The following is a 19,969-nucleotide window of genomic DNA, read 5'->3' as shown; positions in this document are numbered from 1 at the left end:
AAAGTAAAGGAGCTTTCAGAAGTACTGCTGAGATGGTGCCTTAGGCTCTGCCCACTTGTTGGTTACCTTGAGTACAACAAAGGTACAACATTTGATTGGGAAAAAGTTGTGCATTTCCATCAAGAAATAGAGCTTGTATTGCTCTTTTTGTCTTGTGTGAATTTAGTCTATGCTCAATATAGCAGGACTTAGTTTGTTTTGGTGGCAAGCTGATGATCAAGGCTATAGTCCCGATTAATTTATTATGAAAAGTTATGACAAAAACAAAAGGCCTGATCTATTTATTATGAAATGCAAATCTTAAAGCCAATCGCTTTTTAAGGGTGGATTGTTGCTGCACCCTGTTACAGTACTCAGACATGTCTCTTGTTGTATGAAATATCACAGATTAGCTTTGTGGCCAGGATTCTGCTTCAACCATGACTACATACTGCATCAGATAATGAGTTAGCCTACATCACTCATTGGTTCTTTTGACCTATTAATGATAGCATTTGCCTGATCATGGGCATATCTGCGGAAAAATGTGTGCTTCGGTGTGTCAAGCCTTCAGTTTTGAATTTTCTCTTTTTATGGGTCTCTTTTCGTTTCTTTCCCTTTCCTATTTTTATTTTCATTTAAAAAATATATATATTTTTGTGATTTTGTTTTACCAAGAACAACAACAAAATACCCCCCCCCCCAACAGACAGAGGCATGTAGTCAAACTTACATCCACAAATATTCATTTTCCCCCACAGAAATCCCAGGTTGAGCCACACTTCGCGGACATCTGGTGCAGAATGTATCCTCCTCTCGCACAACCTCCCACCTTGATCAGGGCCTCCCTGTTTCTTCCATGTGTTACTTTCATCCGCTGTGGAACTTCATCCTGTCAAGTCTCTTGTTTACATCCATTGCCCCTTTTTTTTATCGAATTTGCGCAGAGAGCCCCTCGCTTGGTACACCAACTTTTCCGCCACCCAATATTTGATGAGCTCTCTCTGCACTGCCATCAGGGCCACGTTACTAAAGAGCGAGGCATAACGACCTAGGGTTTGTCCCCCCCTCCTGAATAACCCGAAGGATATTAATTGAGGGGTGAGCTGCACTCACAATCCAACCCATCCGATATTCTATTGCCTATTCTTTCCCAGTACGCTCTGACCTCTGGACACTCTCATATCCTATGGATCAGGGTACCGCGCATCCGGGAGCGGTACAGGCATCGATCATCGGCTGCCCTCCTCTTCCTGAAAACCTGAGTCCTTGTATAATACGCTCGGTGAAGAGCTTCAGTTGGATTAATTGAAACCCTGCCCTGATCGCCACTTCCCTGGATATCTGCACGCCATCCCCCAGTCATCGTCCTCCAGCCTACCCAAATCTCCCTCCTATTTCTTCCATAGTTTCTCAATTGGTGGGAGACTATTGTGAAGTGGCGTAGAATAGATTTGGGATACAGCATGGCTCGTCAGGAGAGCACTTTATACTGTAGCGGGGACTTCTTTTACACTTCCTCCCAGAGGGCCTCTCACTTCCCCAAGATGTGCCTCAGTTGCTTATATCTCAGGAATTGACTTCCAGTCAATACATACTCCCCCTGCAGTTTGGCAAAATAGAGCAGCTCGTAGTTTTTTCAGACATCCTCAAGTTTGGAAATTCCAAGCATGTCCAACTGCCTATAGCCGTCCACCTAGCGCAATATGCTTAAAAGGTCGGAGTCCCACAGTGGAGTCTCGAGTGTCAGTCTACCCTGCCAAACCACAGCCCGAGTTGCCCTTTTCCATGTCTTCACCCCCACCACCACTATCGGATGGGGTGGGCAGCCCCCTACTCCTGCACAGTCCCAGAAAATAACACTCTGGTTCCTTTGCCCTCCTCTCTGACAGCAGGGAGTACCGAAAATGCCCAGTCATTTATCACCAGCAGTTGAGTGGCCCAGTAATAAAGGTGGAGATTTAGAAGAGAAATTGTCCCATCTGCCTAGTGCCTAGTCAATAGTGACAAGACCTTTCTGGGTATCCCTCTTGTCCAACAATAACATTCTCGTAGTCTCATCTTCCATTTGAAAGAATTTGTCTGGGACCGCAAAGGAGCTATTCTGTAGAGCATACAAAAATGTGGGCAGGTAGATTATTTTATAGAGGGCTGCTCGACTCAATAGAGACAGCGGGAGCCCTCTCCGTCACTCTGCATCACTCCGGTAGGCCTCCAGGACCTTCAGCAAATGACTCTGCAGGAATAGGTTCCAGTCCTGCTCTATGTAGATTCCCAGGTATTTGAAACCCTGAGTCTCCTACCTAAAGGGGTAGTCCCGATGACAATCCAGACCAACCTCTCAGTTGAAGGTTTACCTATTTGTGACAGTCAGTAACAATCCCGGCATATGATCCAAAAATTTCCAAAATGGCAAGATTGTCAGTATGGCAAATTGTGGGTCTGCCAGATCCAAAAATATGTAATGGGCGTATAGTGAGTTGAAGTCCTTCTACCCTGAGTCTCAGTGGAGGCCACAGAACAATGCATCCGTGCAGATCCAAGCTGCCAGGGGCTCCAGTGCCACTGCGAAAAGCAGGGGACAGCGGACACCCCTGCTTAGCCCCCCTGGACAGTCTGAACTCTCTCGGGAGTGCTCCATTAACTCATACTCTAGCCACCGGATCTCTATGTAGTAGCCCAATTAAGGACAGGAAATTCGGACCAAACCCCATCTTATCAAGGACGGCCATCGTGTATGGCCATTCCAAGGAATCCAATGCATTTTTTGCATTTAGGGCCAAGAGGACCGCCAGCTGTCCCAAACCACCAGAGCAGGCCAGGCACCCCTTCAGCCATCTCAAATTGTGTCTTGTGTCCTAGTAGGGCATAAAGCCAGACTGATCTGGGGCTGCCAGGGAGTCTACCACCTGCTCCAAGTGGTTCGCCAGAATCTTCACTAGTATCTTTGTTTCCACATTTAGCAGTGTAACCGAGTGGGAGAAATGGGTCGGAAACCAGGTCTAGGTAGGTAAGGTTTTATTTTAACAAAGGTTTTCTTCTTTTTCTTTAACTGTCTTTCCCGCGAATAAGCCGCTGGGTCCGTGGTGGAACTGGACAGTGAGGAGCTTCCCTGTCAAAGGTTCTTCTTCTATCTTCACTGGGAGACCGGGCCGTAAGACAGGGAGTAGCAGGCTCTTCCTCCGGGGTGCAGTGGTTTATATATAAAAAAACAGAAAGGAAATAATCAGACCTCCGTCTGAGGAGTATTTTGTTTAAGGGAGCCGGGGTGTGAGGGAATCACTGGTGCTTAATTACAGGCGTCCTTATGACCGTACGTGCAGAGGTGAAACAGTGTGCAAGAACAGGGGGAGGGAAAGAGAGAGCGGGCGGCAGAGGAGCACGAAAGCAGAGTAGAAGCTCACAGCTACCCCAGGCATCTACTACCTCTTCTCAGACCCAGCCCACCTCTCTACCCAGCTCGACACCCGTTGTCGTACCTGGGAAAGCCACACTCCTCCGAGAGTGTGGCTGGGCTATTCGCCGTATCGATGGCCTCCTGGCTTCTCGTCTCCTTCTTGGGATTCGGGGATTCCTCGTTCGGCTTCTCCGTCGTCTTCCCTCTGTGCTCTGGAAACAGCCTCTGCTCGTTCTTCGTCGGTGACGTCGCACGCCGCCTGTAGGATTTCCTCCCTTTTCTCCAATGGACTGCCTGCCACGTCACTCCAGGGCGGACCGTTTAACACTGGATACGCCCCCTTAAAGGGCAATACGCTTTCTTCTTCGTCTTGTGGGCCCCAGAGCTGGTCCTGATCGTAACTCCAGTCGTTCTGCTTAGAGTGGAAAGAGGGTAGAGTCGAGGAGTCAGGATTCCACCATTCCAGTGCAGGCGCCTTGTGTGCTAGCGCGAAGTCCTCCCGGTTACAAGCAGGTAAATCGGCATGTAGGAGGCACAATCATCTGGCCCCTTATCTATCTTGTATATCATCATAATTGTTGCACCCTAAGGTCCATTGGAAGCTTACCAATTTTCCAAGCTGCAGTAAACAGTTTATGCAAAAAGAACAATTGATGGACAGAATGCAGAACAATGTCATACTTTCGCCCCAGTACAGAGATCTGGGCCTAAATTCAACGTTTTTTTGCTCACCATCCCATACCAGTTTGGACCCAGCCATATGCAAATCAGTCTTGACCCTGTGCCCAATGGGCACAGTCCAGCCCGAACTGCCAGGCCAGGTCCTCCTTGGACTGGAAACATGCGTCCTAGGACCGGTTGCCAGCTTTCAGCCCTCATCAGCCAGGATAGCTTGACTCCAGTGGCCAGGAGAGCACGGGACCTACGTCTGGGCATACCCGTCCCACTCGGGGTGACCAAAATGCAAAAAGAACAATTGATGGACAGAATGCAGAACAATGTCATACATTCACCCGAGTACAGAGATCTTGGCCTAAATCCATAGTTTTTTTGCACACCATGCCATTCCAGTTTGGACCCAGCCATATGCAAATCAATCTTGACTCTGCGCCCAATGGGAACAGTCCAGCCCAAGCTGCCAGGCCAGGTCCTCCCTGGACTGGAAACAAGCATCCTAGGACCGGTTTCGGGCTTTCAGCCCTCATCAGCCAGGATAGCTTTGCTCCAGTGGCATGGAGAGCACAGGACCCACGTCTGGGCATACCCGTCCCACTCTGGGTAACGAATGCAAAAAAACCAATTGATGGACAGAATACAGAACAATGTCATACATTCACCCCAGTACAGAGATCTGGGCCTAAATCCATCGTTTTTTTGCTCGCCATGCCATTCCGGTTTGGTGAGCAAAAGAACGATGGATTTAACCCAGATCTTGACTGGGGTGAATGTATGATTTATTCAGCATTCCGTCCATCATTTGTTTGCGTAGCGCAGTAAACAGTTTAAGCCGCGGCCCACCACCCTGGATTTCACACATTTAAAGAACTCTGGTGGAAACCCGTTGGAGCCAGCGGTCTTGCCACTATGTAATTGGGTGATAGCCTCAGCCACCTCTCTCTCTGTAATTTCCACCTTCCTCAAACCTCTCCAGCCGGACTCAAGTCTGGAAGTTGGGATGTCTCTAATAAATGTTTCCTATCCGACCCACACCGGCACGGTCCAGCCTTGTAGAGGCTCTCTAGATAATCAACAAAGGCCGGCACAATCTCAGTGGGAGTTTTCATCAGTCATGCTGTCCCTGCTGTAACGCCCCATACCCACCCCTGTCCTTCCTCTTTTTCGGCCAGCCAGGGGATAAGTCTTCCTACCTTGTTCTCCCCTTAATAAAATCTACCATACCTCTCACAAAAGAGAGCCCTTATACGGCCCTGGTGCACAAGGGCCATATATTCATGTCTCGCCTCATCGATTCTATGGGCCAGTTCTCTAAAGGGAGAGTCAACGTAGTCCCTCTCCCACTGCAGCAACTGGTCCTCAAGCTCCCTGCTGTCCTCATCCCTCTTATTTTTCTAACCTGCAATTTGGGCGATTATCTGCCCCTTTGTATGCTTCCCATAAATCTATGTCAGTTGTGACAGTTATCTTATTTACCGCGAAGTACAGGTCTGTGGCAGTCATAACCATCTGTCATGTGCCTCTTTTGGTCATTTCCCAGGTGTCCAGTCACCACATCCCTTTTCCGGTCTGTAAGCCATCTGGATGACTGCATCCAGTGGTGAGTGATGGGATATCCCATAAGGGAGAAAGGTGGTATGACTGAATCTGTCCACTTGATGTCGTGGTGCCAGGAGATAGTCCTGTTGAGACAGTGACCACATCAAGTTGGCCGTATATGAGTATTGGTGTTGCCACGGGTGCACCTCCCGCCAGAGATCAACTAGCCCCAATGCCTCCAGGGAAGTGGTCAGCCGCACATTCGCCCTAGGCCTCTCGCCGGACATAGTCACTCTTTCCAGTTCACCCTGTCATTAATCATCTGCGCATATGGAGCACATGACAACCAAGACCCCAGGCTACAACCCCTCAGTCTGCAGGCCTGGTGGAAAATACCAAGATCCCAACACCAAGCTTTCCCCAAAGCATTTCCCCAATATCGCCGCCTGGCACCCGTTCCCATTGACCCACTTCCTTGTACCCTCTAACAGGAGGGACCTGCAGGCCAGAATTTCCACCCTTCTGGAGACCGCAGAAAAACCTGCATGCACTAACAATGTATACCGGCCTCGGCTCTGGAATCCGTACTCGTTACCCAATAAGTGGGTTTCCTTTAGTAGGATGATATCGGGGGCATGCTAAAGCAGATATTTTCTCACCACTCCTCATTTCAGCTTATTGCTAGTGTTATTCACGTGCTAGGTGAGGACCTTCAGGGTCCGATTCTGGTTCATGCCCAGCTGTTCAGTACTCCCCATCCATCACGCGTTGCCGCACCCAATTTCTTAACACCGCTCAGCCTCAACCTACATGCCTCTAAATGCACACCTCCCCAATGCCACCAATTCCCCAACATTTCAAATCAACTATGTAGAAGACGTTTCTCTTATCAAACGTAGAAGTTGCCTATCACTGAGAAGGCTGCGGCCCCTTGGTCATCCAATATACTAAATCACCAGTACCCAGCTGCCCCTGATTCCCACGCAGAGCAAATTGTTCAATGCCAAGTCTCTTGCACGTCCCAGCCCCTTTCACTCCAAAGTATCTGCAGTCACAGGAGTCACCACTGGGAGTTCAACCTCATCTCCAGCCTCCAGAAAGTTCCCAGACTCCTCCCCAACCCCCATGAAGACTGCACCAGGTCTATCCCCTCTACTACCAGGAACCAGAGAGCGGCTCTGCTGCAGCTCCGCCACCACCTTCACCCTCTGTTTGCTCTTGATCCTTGGTTGGTGCTGCATCTGTTTTATCTGATGGCCTGCCTCTCAGTTTAGTTTGTTGCCAGCCCCCCTGCTGCTACTCTCCCTGCTTATCCGGAAGCAGACAATCCCACGCCTCTATCGCGGAAGTAAAAAAGTATGAGCGTTTTTAATCCACCAGTTGGAGCTTAGCTGGGAAGTACAGTGCATATTTTAAGTTCAACTTCCTCAATTGCTGCTTCACAGTCATGAACATTTCCCTTTAGCGTTGGTCCGCCTGGGTGTAGTTATGCTAGATGTTCACTGTCGCCCCCGCTTGGGTGTATTTAGTATAGATGTTCCCACAACAGTTCTTAGGTGCCAAACCTGCAAACAGCTGGACCAGAGCTGCACCACACAGGCCTCCTCATCAGTAATGCTGCACAGCACCCCACCCCACCCCACCCGCCCCACCGTCTGCCCTATGCCATAGCTGCTGAGGTCGCCAAATCCAGCAGTCCCCACGAAGGGCGAGGATCAGTCCTCACTTCATCACAGGCTGCCAGGACTCGACCGGGGCACCATTACTCCTTTCACCCCCTCCGAGGGGGGAGGGGCTCACGAGGCTTCCCAAGGCCTGCAGCATCTCGCCGCTCTACGCAGCCCTCGTGGTTGGCGCTGTTTTGCTTTCGCCACCACTGTGACTCCAGCGTCGGTTGCTCTGGGTTTTTTTTCTCAGTGCTGGGTGGCACTCTCGTGGTTCAGGTCCCCCGCCAAGAGCAAGCGACCAACCTGGGCCAATGATTCTAAATATGCCAGCCATGCTCGAACTATGGGGCAGGTGTACGAAGTTCTTAATTTTGCACATGGTTGCCATTGACTTTGAGTCGATGATAGTCGCATTTCCTAAATGTCTTATTCGCATTCCCATTTTGGATATGCTTTGTAGATGTGCTTAAGGAATCGCGAATAGGTAATCCCTATGTACAGTACCATTGAAAGTCTGCCATTGCCACCCACTGCTATGTTTAATTTTGTTATTGCAAGTGTAAGAAGGTGGAGTATTATGTAGTAATGCTGGTTAGGGTTCGCTATGCAATACTCTCAGAATACCCTAAAGATGGTCCTTGGATTCACAATAATAAATCCTTAGATCAGTTCTGGTAGAGTAGCTTAGAGCAGAAGGCCTTTATTAGAGGAACATTGGCTAAGCATTTCAGAGTACCAACATGGACAATAATTAATTGACACAACTTGAAAGAAATCCGACACCAATTTATAAAATTGGTCACTTGCAGGTCGAGTTGCGTGGAACCCACTGACGGTTGCAGTGATGTGCATCCCAGGACCATGCCATGACAGGCAGTTCGATTTTACCTGGCTCAAGAAGCCAGAGTGCAGAGTTGTCCTAGCTGTCTTTGGTACTAAAGCAAGAGCTGCGGGGGAACTGGTTTTACTGCTTACTCTGTGCTTGTGGGGAAACAGGTGCAAAAAGTTGACAACGGGGCCACTACTGTGGTCGGCTGAAGTTGTTGCGGAGTTCCCTCAGGTTGCGCGTCGAGTAAAGGTGGTGGTTGTCGAGCTGGCGACCAACAAGCCTTGGTAGCGGTAAGGTCAGCAAGAAGTTTTTTACGACCTCTGAAAGTCTGGGGGAAAAGGGTAGCTGCCTGAAACTTGCTGGAGGTCAGGACCATGTCACCGCAGTGCACTGGACCATATACTTTTGGGCGATCCCTCTGAGGGCCCGATGGCCAGCGATTCTTTGGTTCAGGTACGTTGTTTTTACCTGCAGACTTAAGGGGACTAGTGCCATTAGTCCAAGGGAGTCTGGAAATGCCTATGGCTCTAAAATGGGGTCCCTCTGTCCTTTTGAACCGGTCTTTGGTCAAGGATGAATCGCAATCATTCAGTTTCAGGATGGTTGCCACAGCTGCAGAGTATCATGCCTTTGGTTTGTGCAGCTCCTCCTCTGTTGTAGTTTGAATCAGAACTGAGGTTCTGGTGCCAAGGGTGCCCCTTGAAACGTAGATTTAGGGGTGTAGGTGCAAGTGACCAATAGGCTACTAGCCCCAGCAGCTATTTCGCCCCAGAGGTGACCACATCTGGGGGGGGGGGGGGGTTCGGAGTGTCACCTATTCTATCTCGGACCCTCTATCCTGCCGGTAGCCCACTCTAGAGGTGTGGCTAGCCTTCTGGGGGTGTACACCTCCTGACTACATAATTTTCTCACCTGCCTGGGTGCAACTGTGCCTTGAGGCAGGGGAGGGCTGTTTGCTCCTTTGGGAGGCAGCCTGGTTGCATATCACAGGCGATGTAAGCTTTGAAGCTCACCGTCTTGATGTGCCACTTAACTAGCTATCCATTCAGGGAGGGAGGTGGGACCTCCTTCCAGTCCAGGCCTTTGTTTTCGACTCCTGGGAGAGTTCACACGTCCTGGCAAAGGGGAGGGGGGGGTTTCGGGGGGGGAGGGGGAGTTGGGTTCGAATCCTGTTTTGGTGGCAGCAGCTGAAAGGTTGGCAGCCAGAGCACAGGAAAGGCTGGGGCAACCAGGTAGGCAACCTCTAAGGCAGCCATCTTCCCTGCGTACCAGTTCGACCTCTACATGACGGTCATGTCTGGGGTGGTGAGGCACGTTGTTTGATACCAAACATGACAGATTTCTGCAGTTCCATAATGGAGATGACAACCTTGAAGTTTCACGGATGCCAAACCAAGTTATCTTATAGACCACTGAACACTTATAGGAGCACTTAATGGAAAAGGCTACAGTAGAAGCATATTGGCTTGCACATATGTGTCCTCAACTTTAATATAAAGCACCCTGCCTCCTGGACTCAGGGGGCCTTCCTTAGGGGTAACTGGCATATATTAAAAATAGTGCTTTGACCTTGCCACACATGGTGAGGGCAATATCGAGTTTGAGCAGTTTTCACTGCTCCTGCAGCCTGCTATGGCGGATTGCTGTCATCTGTTTACCTGGATCAGTCAGGGTAGCACAAACAGTACTTTTGGCCCGGTGACCCCTTTAACTCCCATGCCCTGGATACCACTGGTACCATTTAACAGGGACTTAAAAGGGGATTAAAATCTTGCCAGTTGGTGTTACCAATTTGCATATGTCAGTTTTAGGAAGACCGCACTGGCACCTGGACAGCAGGCGTCAGTGCATTTCCAGAGTCATAACCATCAGCATTGATGCAAAAGGTGTGTGTGGGGGGACGGGGGTTGACCATACAAAAAGGGCACTTTCCTACAGCAAGCATATGCCCACCATGTTTCTGAGGAAGCATTTTTCCTTTTTTCTACTTTTGTTCTTTTAAGTTATCTTCCATAGGTTGTTGTGTGTTTATTAGGGCTGTGTAAGTGGGAGCATGTAATAAGGACTTTAGAAGAAGCAGTTTTGCTGTTTGAGCCGGCCAGAAATTGGAACTCACTACTTCTGGACATTCACTTTATCCCGTTTTTGGCAGCGTTTTAACTCTAATTCAAGACTTTTTGTTTTAATGTGACTCTCGCTTCATTTTTATACAGAAGCGTATGGGGCCAAAGCTTTTTGTTTAGGAGCTTGGCGCTGCCAAATGCCAGGGTTGCTGAACACCAGCCCTATTCTTGATGATTCCACCTCTTTCTTCTTTCTTCCACCATCCTACACTTACTGTCTCTTCTCACTTTTGCATATTCTTTTTCATCCATGTTTTCTGTCACTGTTTTCCTGCTTTAGTCTTACTCGCTTTTCTGCCATTCTCTATTGATATGAGGTGTAGACAGGTTCCTGATAAGCCTGGAAAAGCATACCAGATTACAACTCTTTTCAGGTGAAATGTTAAGATGTCTACCATATTATCTCTGTTATTCAAAACTTTCTTTACTGTTGTCTACGTTGGGAATGTCACTTTAAAACATTTTTTTTTAATTGAAAACACTTTCTTTCTTTCCGACTTTAGTGTTTGAAATTTGGTTAAGTGATTACACTGAGCTCTTTGTTTCCTTAAAGGGCTTTATGTCACTGGGCTTTCAGTTAAATATGTCTGTCTGTTGTATTGATCTAATTTTTATAACTACCTTGGCACCCAGGAAAGCACAGGTTCCACTTTTATAATGAAACATCTCTACCCCTTGTGTTTTTTCTTCAAAGCAGTATGGTGGCCAAGATGTCAGAATTGCAAAATGTGAGCGGTCCTACAACTATGCCTGTGAAGCTGCAGGTGACCTGGCTTCCGCCAGACGTCATTAGGAGAGTTCTGAAAGTCTGTAAAGCCCTCTTGGACTCTGCAAATCAAAGAACTGATATTGGCTCCTTAATTGGCAGAGCAGTGAAGATATTTGATGCTTTACTGTACATGCAAGGTAAGCAGAACCTGACGAACACTGGTCTGCCAAGGAATTAAAATAGCAAGAATAATATTGTACTAAAAATCACATGCTGCATGAGTTTGGGTTAAGGTATGATGGTGGTTGTATTTCCTCTGCATGGCAAATCAGTTGTAATTGTGGCAACAATCGGCTTATGAGGCTCTGGAACAGGATGCACTTGCATACAAAATTGATGTTTACTTGCACCATTTTAACTGCAATACAGGAATCGCTGAATTAATTGGTAATATAATCACAATTGGACTCGGGGTAGTAATATGATTTTACCGATGACCTGGGAAAATTTCTAATCGTGGCAAGCCCGTATGGTTGTAGGAATGTATATTTAACGCACAGGTGACCCTTTTCTCCATTTGGCGATTAATTAAGAGCTTTTTATATAGTGGCACAGATTCCTTTGCATATTTTATTAGGATTGTATTGAGTTTCATACAGCTTCTACTGTAGCACTGTTTGTACAATTTGTATTTTAACTGTATGCTGTAGTGTGACATCTGTCTTTTTATGGCTATAGGCCGAATACAAATATTATTAACAACAACACTGCCAATGCTGCACAAAATGAGTATTAGATGTTTTCGCCAGGTGCACCTGTGATAGCAGGCTACCCTCATGTTTCAGACTATGCAACAGTGTAAACATTCTGGCAACAAGTAACTGATGGAATGCAAAATTTCCTAGCTAACGTGCAGGAAAGTTTCAATTCTATTAAGGAGGCGGAGGCGAGGATTAGGCTTAATCTTTTATCACTTTAATTCTCCAGCAGCCTTTCAAAGGTAACAACACATTACATAAAATCTTCATTTCCTATGAACACAGGGAAAAAATGAACATGAAAAGTGTCCAACATCATCAGCCAATGATATGACAGGACGCCTCATATCCTCTTCTGCCGGTGCTCTATCCTCCTCTTTCTTCCTGCGACCCCTCATGGCAGTCTTCCAAACTACTCTTGCTTGCCCATATCCGAACCTAAGATAAAGGAACATCAGTCAGATCGGGAGCACCAACTCAGTGAACAAAAAACCTCACAATGCCATTGGTCATCTAGTAATAATAAAACCGCAACAAACACAGTCCCAGAAACTCCAGATACATCATAAAAGAGTTACTCACCGTACCAACGAAGAGTTCTGGGAGGGTACGAAGGAACATCGGGTGGGCTAATCCTCGCCTCCGCGTCCTTAATAGAATTGAAACTTTCCTGCACGTTAGCTAGGAAATTTTGCTTTCTATGTCAGGGGTGGAGGCTTCTGATTAGGCTAGTTCAAAGCTTGTCGACCACCAAAGAGCCTAGAGAGACCACCGGCTTAAAATAAAACCTCTTGAAGGTTTAATCTGAGGACCAGTCCGCCGCATTCAGGATGTCCTCCAGCCGTGCTCCCAGGCTGAAAGCCTTGGATGTCATTGCACCCCTCACCGAGTGAGCCCCAAAACGGGAAACATCTATACCAGCTTCCTGCATAATCCACCGGGCCCATCTGGCAATAGTAGGGGATGAAACCGCCCCATGTGGTTTCGTGAGCGCAATAAATAATTGCTTGACACCCTGTGGGCGTACATCTATTGTTGCAACTTCATAGGCTTTAAGCGCCCGAACCACACACCGCTTTGGGACGTCAGGAAAAGCCAGATAGGAGACCAAACGTGAATTGCACTTATTACGTCTAGAAATATGGAAGGTCACTCCCTCTAGGGTGAAAACCCGGACTGTGAGATCTAGGGCCCTCACATCCGAAACTTGTCTACAAGAAATTAAACATAACAACATCGCGAGTTTCGCTGAGATTTGTTTCCTGGACAAGTACTTGTTGGAAGGCCACGACTTAAACAGGTTCAGGACCTTGTTCACATCCCATAAAACCGAGTAACGCGGCTCGGGGGAACCGATAGCCCGATGCCCCTCAATAGTTTGCAGACCAAAGGGTGTTCTCCAATCGGGTGATTGTCTACTGGCACATGGCCCGCTAAAATGGCGGAGCGAAAGGTATTGATTGAGCGATAAGCCAAGCCTTCCTTTGCCAGCGAGGCTAAGAAATTAAGGACATGGACAACATCGGCCCCCACCGCATCCACCTGTCGTCGCAGACACCAACTGCCCCAGCGGGACCAGGCTGATCTGTATCTCTTGTTGGTGCTGTCAGCCCAGGACTTCTCAAGTAACTTGGCAGCATCCTGCGAAAGGCCTGGGACTTGCCAGCGTCGCCTGTAACCCGCCAGGCCATCAGGCGGAGGCTGCCCATGGACAGAAGAATGTGAGGATTCCCCTGAGGATCTTTGAGGAGATCGGGACTCTGGGGTAGAGGGATTGGAAAATCTCAGGAAAGTTCCATCAGAACTGGAAACCAGGCTTGCGACCTCCATATCTGGGTAAATACCACCAGGCCTGCCCGCTGTCTCCTCACTTTGGTTGACAACCTCATGATCATTGCAAAGGGGGGAAATGCGTACCCCTGCTCCTTGCTCCAGTCCTGTAAGAACGCATCCACTGCCAGTGCCCCCGGATCCGGATGCCAGCTGTAATAACGTCTCTGTTGGGCGTCCAGCCGGGAGGCAAAGAGATCCACTGAGAACGGACCCCACCGGTCCTGAATCCCCTTGAAGACCTGGGGATTAAGTTGCCATAAACTGGTATCTTTCCAGTGGCAAGAGCACCAATCCGCCACTTGATTGGATGTTCCCGGCAGATGTTCCGTGGACAGGGATATCTGATTGACCAGACAATATTCCCAAAGATGGCGCGCAAGATTGGACAGCGCTTTGGAGCGAGTCCCTCCGAGATGGTTGATGTAACGTACCGCCGCCACATTGTCCATCTTGAGAAGGACGCAACTCTGGATCTTGTCCTTCGTCCAGCACTTCACCGCGAATGAGCCCGCCATCAGCTCCAGACAATTGATATGAAGTGTCTGTTCTGAAGGTGACCATCTTCCGCCTGTAGACACGTCGCCGCAGCGAGAGCCCCAACCTGATCCACTGGCGTCGGATTCTATGATCAGGTCTGGCTTGGAGCCGAATATGGCTCGGCCGTTCCAAGCCTCCATGTGGTCGACCCACCATTGTAACTCCGTTCTGGCCTCGTCCGTGAGGGGAACGACCTGCGAGTAGGTGAGACCCTTCCGCAAGTGGAAGACTTTAAGACGTTGTAGGGCCCTGTAGTGCAGAGGCCCTTTGAAAATTGCTTGGATCGAGGACGACAGAAGGCCCACCACCCTGGCCAGATGGCGTAACTGAATCGTGGGCCTTGTGAGAGTGCGCCGCAGCTCGTGTCTGATCTTGGACAATTTCCGCGAGGGCAAGGATAAGTTGGCCTCCACGGAGTCGATCATAAACCCCAGGAACTGCATTCTCTGAGCCGTACGGAGGTCGGACTTGGCGTCGTTGAGAACAAACCCCAGTGATTCCAGAAGGGTCACCGCCATCCTCAACTGGGTCACCAACCTGTTCGGACACTGGCACATTAACAGTATGTCGTCCAGGTAGATTATTAACCGAAGGCCATCCGAGTGGAGGCGCTCCACCACTGGCTTCATCTTGGTGAAGCACCACGGGGCGGACGAAAGTCCGAAAGGAAGGGAGGTGAATTCGAAAGTCTGGAAGCCCCACTGAAACTGAAGAAAACATCTGTGTGGGGCGAAGATTGGGACCGTCCGGTAGGCATCCTTCAGGTCCAGGCGGACCATCCAGTCCCCTTCCTGAAGCAGATCCCGCAGGAGATGGATTCCCTCCATTTTGAAGTGGCGATAAATGAGCCACCCATTGAATTCTCTGAGGTTTATCACTGGCCGATATCCCCTATCCTGCTTCTCCACTAGGAAGAGGTTGCTGAGGAATCCCCGGGGGTGTAGGGTAGAATGAGTAATCGCTCCTTTCCTCAGAAGTTCCGAAATTTCCTTGTCTATTAGAACCCTCTGTTCTCGGGTAAAGGCTATAGGGCTGGGCCGACGGGGTTGCTCGGGCTGGCCTGAGAACTCTATGCGGAACCCACAGACTGTTTGTAAAACCCAAGCATCGGAGGTAAGCAAAGACCAATTGTGAAGAAAACATTGGAGTCTGCCCCCCAACCGCACACCGTGCACCCCCAGTATTCTCACCTCTCTGATTGTTGTATCCGCCGTCCCCTCTGCCTCTGCCACCGCGGCGACGGGGGAAATCTCTGGTCTGGTAAAAGTTCCTGAATTTGTCGGGATCTTGATATTGCCCTCTCTGGGACTCGCCTTGCTTGAAGGAGGCTCTATTATGGGGCTGGCCAGCCGAGCGCCCCCTGCCACGACTGGCTGCTCCAAAAACACGCGGGGTAAATATCCGCTTGATTGACGTCTGTGTTTTTGTCTAGAGAATTGAAAGTGTTCATGAATTTACCAAGTTCCTTAACGAAGGGATCTCCGAAAAGATTCCCTTCCGCAATCGGTCCCGCTTCCGAATTGGCCAGTTCTCCTAATATGGGGTCTATTTTAATAAGAATGGATCGACGCCTCTCAGTAGAGATCGCCACATTAGCATTGCATAGGAAAATAATCGCTCTTTGTGCCCAACCCGAAAGCGTCTCCTGAGAGATCAGGGCACCCGAGGCTTTGGCATCCTCCACCATATCTAATATTTTCGCCAAAGGCCCTGCAGTATCCAACAATTTGTCTTGGCACGCTCGCCAGGAGCCATCCATGCCTTTTTTCGGGTCTTTGACAAATTTAGTCAAAAAGGTAGTCATCTTGGCGTCAATCTCTGGTGTGACCGCAACCTTACCCTCCAAGGTGGGATGCGGGCACTCCGCCCGAAGGCAACTACGAACCTCCTGATCTAGGGACTTGCGTAATCTAGACGACATATAGGCCACCACCTTAGGGGCCGGAACCCATTGGGAGGAACGAGGATGCAACAGGTCATCTGGTTTAAGCATATCCCCGCTCGGTTCCTCAGGAGTGGGTCGGCTGGGGTGGGAGGGGCGCCATGAGCTCTCTGGTTCTCCATCACCATCCCCATCTGACGTCTGGGGGGACTCATCTGGGTCAATGGTAGCGACGTCGTCGGGAACCCCAGAGGGACCAGCCTGACTCTCCTCCGGTTTACTAGGTGGTTCCACATTTTTGGCGTCCTGGAATGCTCTCTTGACTCTCGCAAAAGCGTCTGAGTCTACCCCAGCATCCTCAGAACGTTTCCGCTTGGGCTCTACTGACGCAGCGGCGGGTTGGGCTGGAGGTAGGGGAGTGCTAGACCCCGCGAGATCTTCCCTCTGAGTGAGGGGTTTACATTGAGCTTGGAGTAAGTCTATTTTCTTCTCCAAAGGCTCAACAACCCTGGTCACTGCCTTTAAGATAGAGGAGTCCATCACCTGACAGAAGTGATCATCGACCGGTAGGTACATGATCTCTTCTGCCTCCTCATAGTAGTCCTTATATTCCATCTTGGGATCACAGATCAACCTCTCTGCGCAATAAAGTGTATTCAGGAAAGGGCAACACCCGTGAATTGTAAGCCCCCACGTATGAAGGCACAGTCAGTAACCTTGGGACCCTGCACCCTCTAAATTCCTGGGAAAAATCACAATCCTGCCTGGGCCGGTCCCTGACAACACTGGAATGGTCTTACCCGCAGCGCGGGTGTTCAGGCTCCAGGCAGGGGCTCCGATCACTAGAAAAGCCCAGCGCGTCAATATCGTGTACTAATTACTCCGTCTTCCCCCCGCAGCGCGCGCTCGTCTGAACCGATTTGTTTGTTCAGTAACGGCGGAATTAGACGACGCGCCACTGCCCGGGGGGTAGAGCTCTCACCAGAGCTGCGACGCGAGGGCGCATGGTCCCCTAGCGGCGGGAGGCCGCACAGCGCTCGGAGCCCGATTACAGAAAGACCGCGAAAGGAGCGAGAGCCGCCCCCGCGGTGAAAGCGACACCGAAACGCTGCAGGCAAGCGTGCAGCCCTTCCACCGGTGTCCGCAAGTGCACAAAACACAAATTAAGTCGCCAAACACAGCAAATCGTCAGCACAACAGAAGGAAAGAAAAACCACTCATCTGCATGCTGCTGGAGCAGCGATGAAAGAGGAGGATAGAGCGCCGGCTGAACTAATATTGGTTTTCTATCGGAGAACCTTAACTGTGGCCCGTAAACAACCCCTGGTGCATAAAACTCATATTTATTGTACGTATTTGGGAAATTGTCCTGAACAAAATGAAAAACGCGAATGCCTCTACAATATCAGTGGAGGACTGGTGGAAACTGGCGGATGCCCTACTAAGTACCCCCAACAAAATGCTCTAAAAAGCTCTTCATGATAATACAAAGTCACTCTGTATCCCTGTTGGGGGGCAAAGGTGTTTGTTGCAGTGTTGGTGGAGGGACCCCACCTGGGAATGATTTTGATAATCATACAATTTAACCACTGTCTTTACCAATATCCTGGTCAGGACATATCCATTAAAGCTCTGTTGATAAAATATTACTTTTACTTATATCCTAAAGAACAATTGGTGTCTAAGTGTTTTAGAACCAATGCATACACGTTTTTCAAGTTAAGAACGTTGTCACCCTTTAACAGTGTGATAATAGCACGTGAGTTAAGCAAAACAGATTTCTTATTGAATCCCTCCCCCAAACAAATGAGATTCTGCCAAACCCCAGTATTTTTTGTTGAACTGGTCTCAAATTTGTATCCAACTAAGGTTCAAAATTGATCTGCAAGATTGTCTGAGTTTATTTGCGTGTTCTATAAAATGCACCGTACCATTTGCTAATTGTCATGGTGTTATACAGTTAGGTGGTAAATCTCATTGCTTTAAATGTCTGCCTTGCCCACAAGGATTAGGCTTGCAGCATATAGTTAATCTTCTGTAGTAGCAAAGAACATTTAGGTCGCCAAGCTCTGAGTGCTGGTCCTTGGTTGTAGGAAACAGGGCGTTGATAAAGAATTACCTCACAATTTCTCCAGGCTCACTGGTGACTCAATCGGAAGTGTTAAAGGGCCTGTAGTCCTAGCATGTTACCACCACATTCTTTTATCCTTTTACATGAGGCATTCCTCCTCCTGGTAGTCCTCAGCAGAGGGTGAACACTTACAAGGCACCCAAAATTTGCTCTAGATACGGCTTGAGACCAGAATTCCTCCCCTTCAGATAAGACATCAGCTAAGCAATAATCAATATGCATCGTGCTCCTGATCACCTACAAATAGTCACATCCAGCCACCAAATGACAGCGTTTCCGCTCAACAGATACCAACACCCTCATCCACATACCATTTTTAATACACATTCCGCTAACGCTACAAATCATCATACTTATGGTAATCAATGCACCCTCTGTAGTCATCAAAGCTTCTGACAAGGTTGACACAATCACAGAGCAGAACCTAGATGCAGTTTTCATCACAAGCTAGTGTGTAAGGTACTTCACGCCACCCTTAAAGAAGAAGTAAAGTCAAGAGTCTATCCAATAGCAAGCATATGTCATCGGCAAAGAAAATCCAGAAAAGAACTGTTCAAAATTCACAAATAGTTACCATTGTCAAGTAATGGGATAAGCCAAGAGGCACCACCCTCCGCAACTCCTTGGCTCACTACTTTTGTTCAAAAATTGCGAATATACAAGATAGTGATGTCAACACTATCAACTGTATGGGCTCCATGTCCTTCTCACCGTACCAGTTCATTCGTAAACTAACCTCATTTGATTTAATATCAGAGAAAAATGGCTACTCATGTCACCCACTTGAGACAGGTAGGATTGACATTTGGTAAATGGCCATCAACCCGTGGGCTCTGGGAGGACAGATAGCACTAGTTATACTACACCTCGTAGCTACCGTTTATAGAGAACCATAAGATACTCTTCCTCTTTCTGTTGTAGGAGAGGTGCAGTTTCTCGGGAAAAGCCCGGGAAAGCTTTAGATCTTTTCTAAAAGAACATCATACCTAACCTATGAAACTAGGCCACCTGACTTTGCAACCTACCACACTGGACCGTGGAGTCTTCCGAGACTCTGATCTTATTTCTCCCCTCTTTAATCTGTACATGCTAACATTGGCAGATTTAATTAAAGAGGGCTTCTCTGTTGTGAAATGTATGACGATGAATCCCAGCTCCTACTTGACACCTGAATCAAAACTAATGAGAGTACCGGGCAATCTGCAACCTGAAATCAGGAGTTAGTTGTGACGTGGGCTATTCCTCACTGCAGTAAAATAGAAATGCTGTTGATCGAAAAATGCAACATGCTAATGATCGCTAAAGAGCTTAATACACCCCGTCTTTTGAGCTGGCCCAACATTGTCCACCCCTGCCCTGTCCTCCAGGCCTCTAAGGCCTAAGAAAAAATTGCAACTTGTTTACCAGGAGGTCTAAACTGACATGGCAGGCAATGGTATATCAGATTTATCATATTGATCAGCACCTTGTCCGATAAAGGGAAAGGTCCCAATTACTGTACATGCCTCTTCTTCTATCATAACACCATAACAATGGGGCGACGTCTCACCCCAACCAGTCGCACTGCTTAGTTGTGTCTTCATAGGCGACATTGTCATAAACATGCTCCTTTTTAAATTCTTTTCTTTTTTCAACATTATCCTTGTTGCAATGTTAAGAGAAAGCACAACGAAAATGAACAAGGATAATGTTGAAAAAAGAAAAGAATTTAAAAAGGAGCATGTTTATGACGATGTTACCTATGAAGGCACAACTAAGCAGTGCGACTGGTTGGGGTGAGACGTCGCCCCATTGTTATGGTGTTATGATCAAATAGTGCTTTTTGGGCATTGTACTTACCAGTCTGCACGCAAAGCAATGAAATGTGAAAAAGATATGGAAAAATGTATGAATAAGGTGTGCATCCTGTC

At 48.3% G+C, this 19,969-nt stretch overlaps 1 protein-coding gene across 2 annotated transcripts in view; it reads left to right on the top strand.

Moving 5' to 3' along the window:
- The window catches only part of ATR (ATR checkpoint kinase), a 340,021-nt gene that overhangs the window by 51,734 nt on the left and 268,318 nt on the right, over positions 1-19,969 (top strand). The window contains exon 7 of one of the 2 annotated variants that reach the window (XM_078666419.1): positions 10,907-11,115. In XM_078666419.1, the coding sequence (XP_078522545.1) occupies positions 10,907-11,115 (209 nt within the window). Of the gene's footprint in view, positions 1-10,903; positions 11,116-19,969 lie in introns of both variants that reach the window. The other variant, XM_078666418.1, reaches the window with a different exon arrangement.

The sequence above is a fragment of the Lissotriton helveticus genome, chromosome 11, assembly GCF_964261635.1.
Source record: "Lissotriton helveticus chromosome 11, aLisHel1.1, whole genome shotgun sequence".
Lineage (NCBI taxonomy): Eukaryota > Metazoa > Chordata > Amphibia > Caudata > Salamandridae > Lissotriton > Lissotriton helveticus.
The sequence above is the reverse complement of the archived record's forward strand: the minus strand, read 5'-3'. Positions and strand labels throughout refer to the sequence as shown.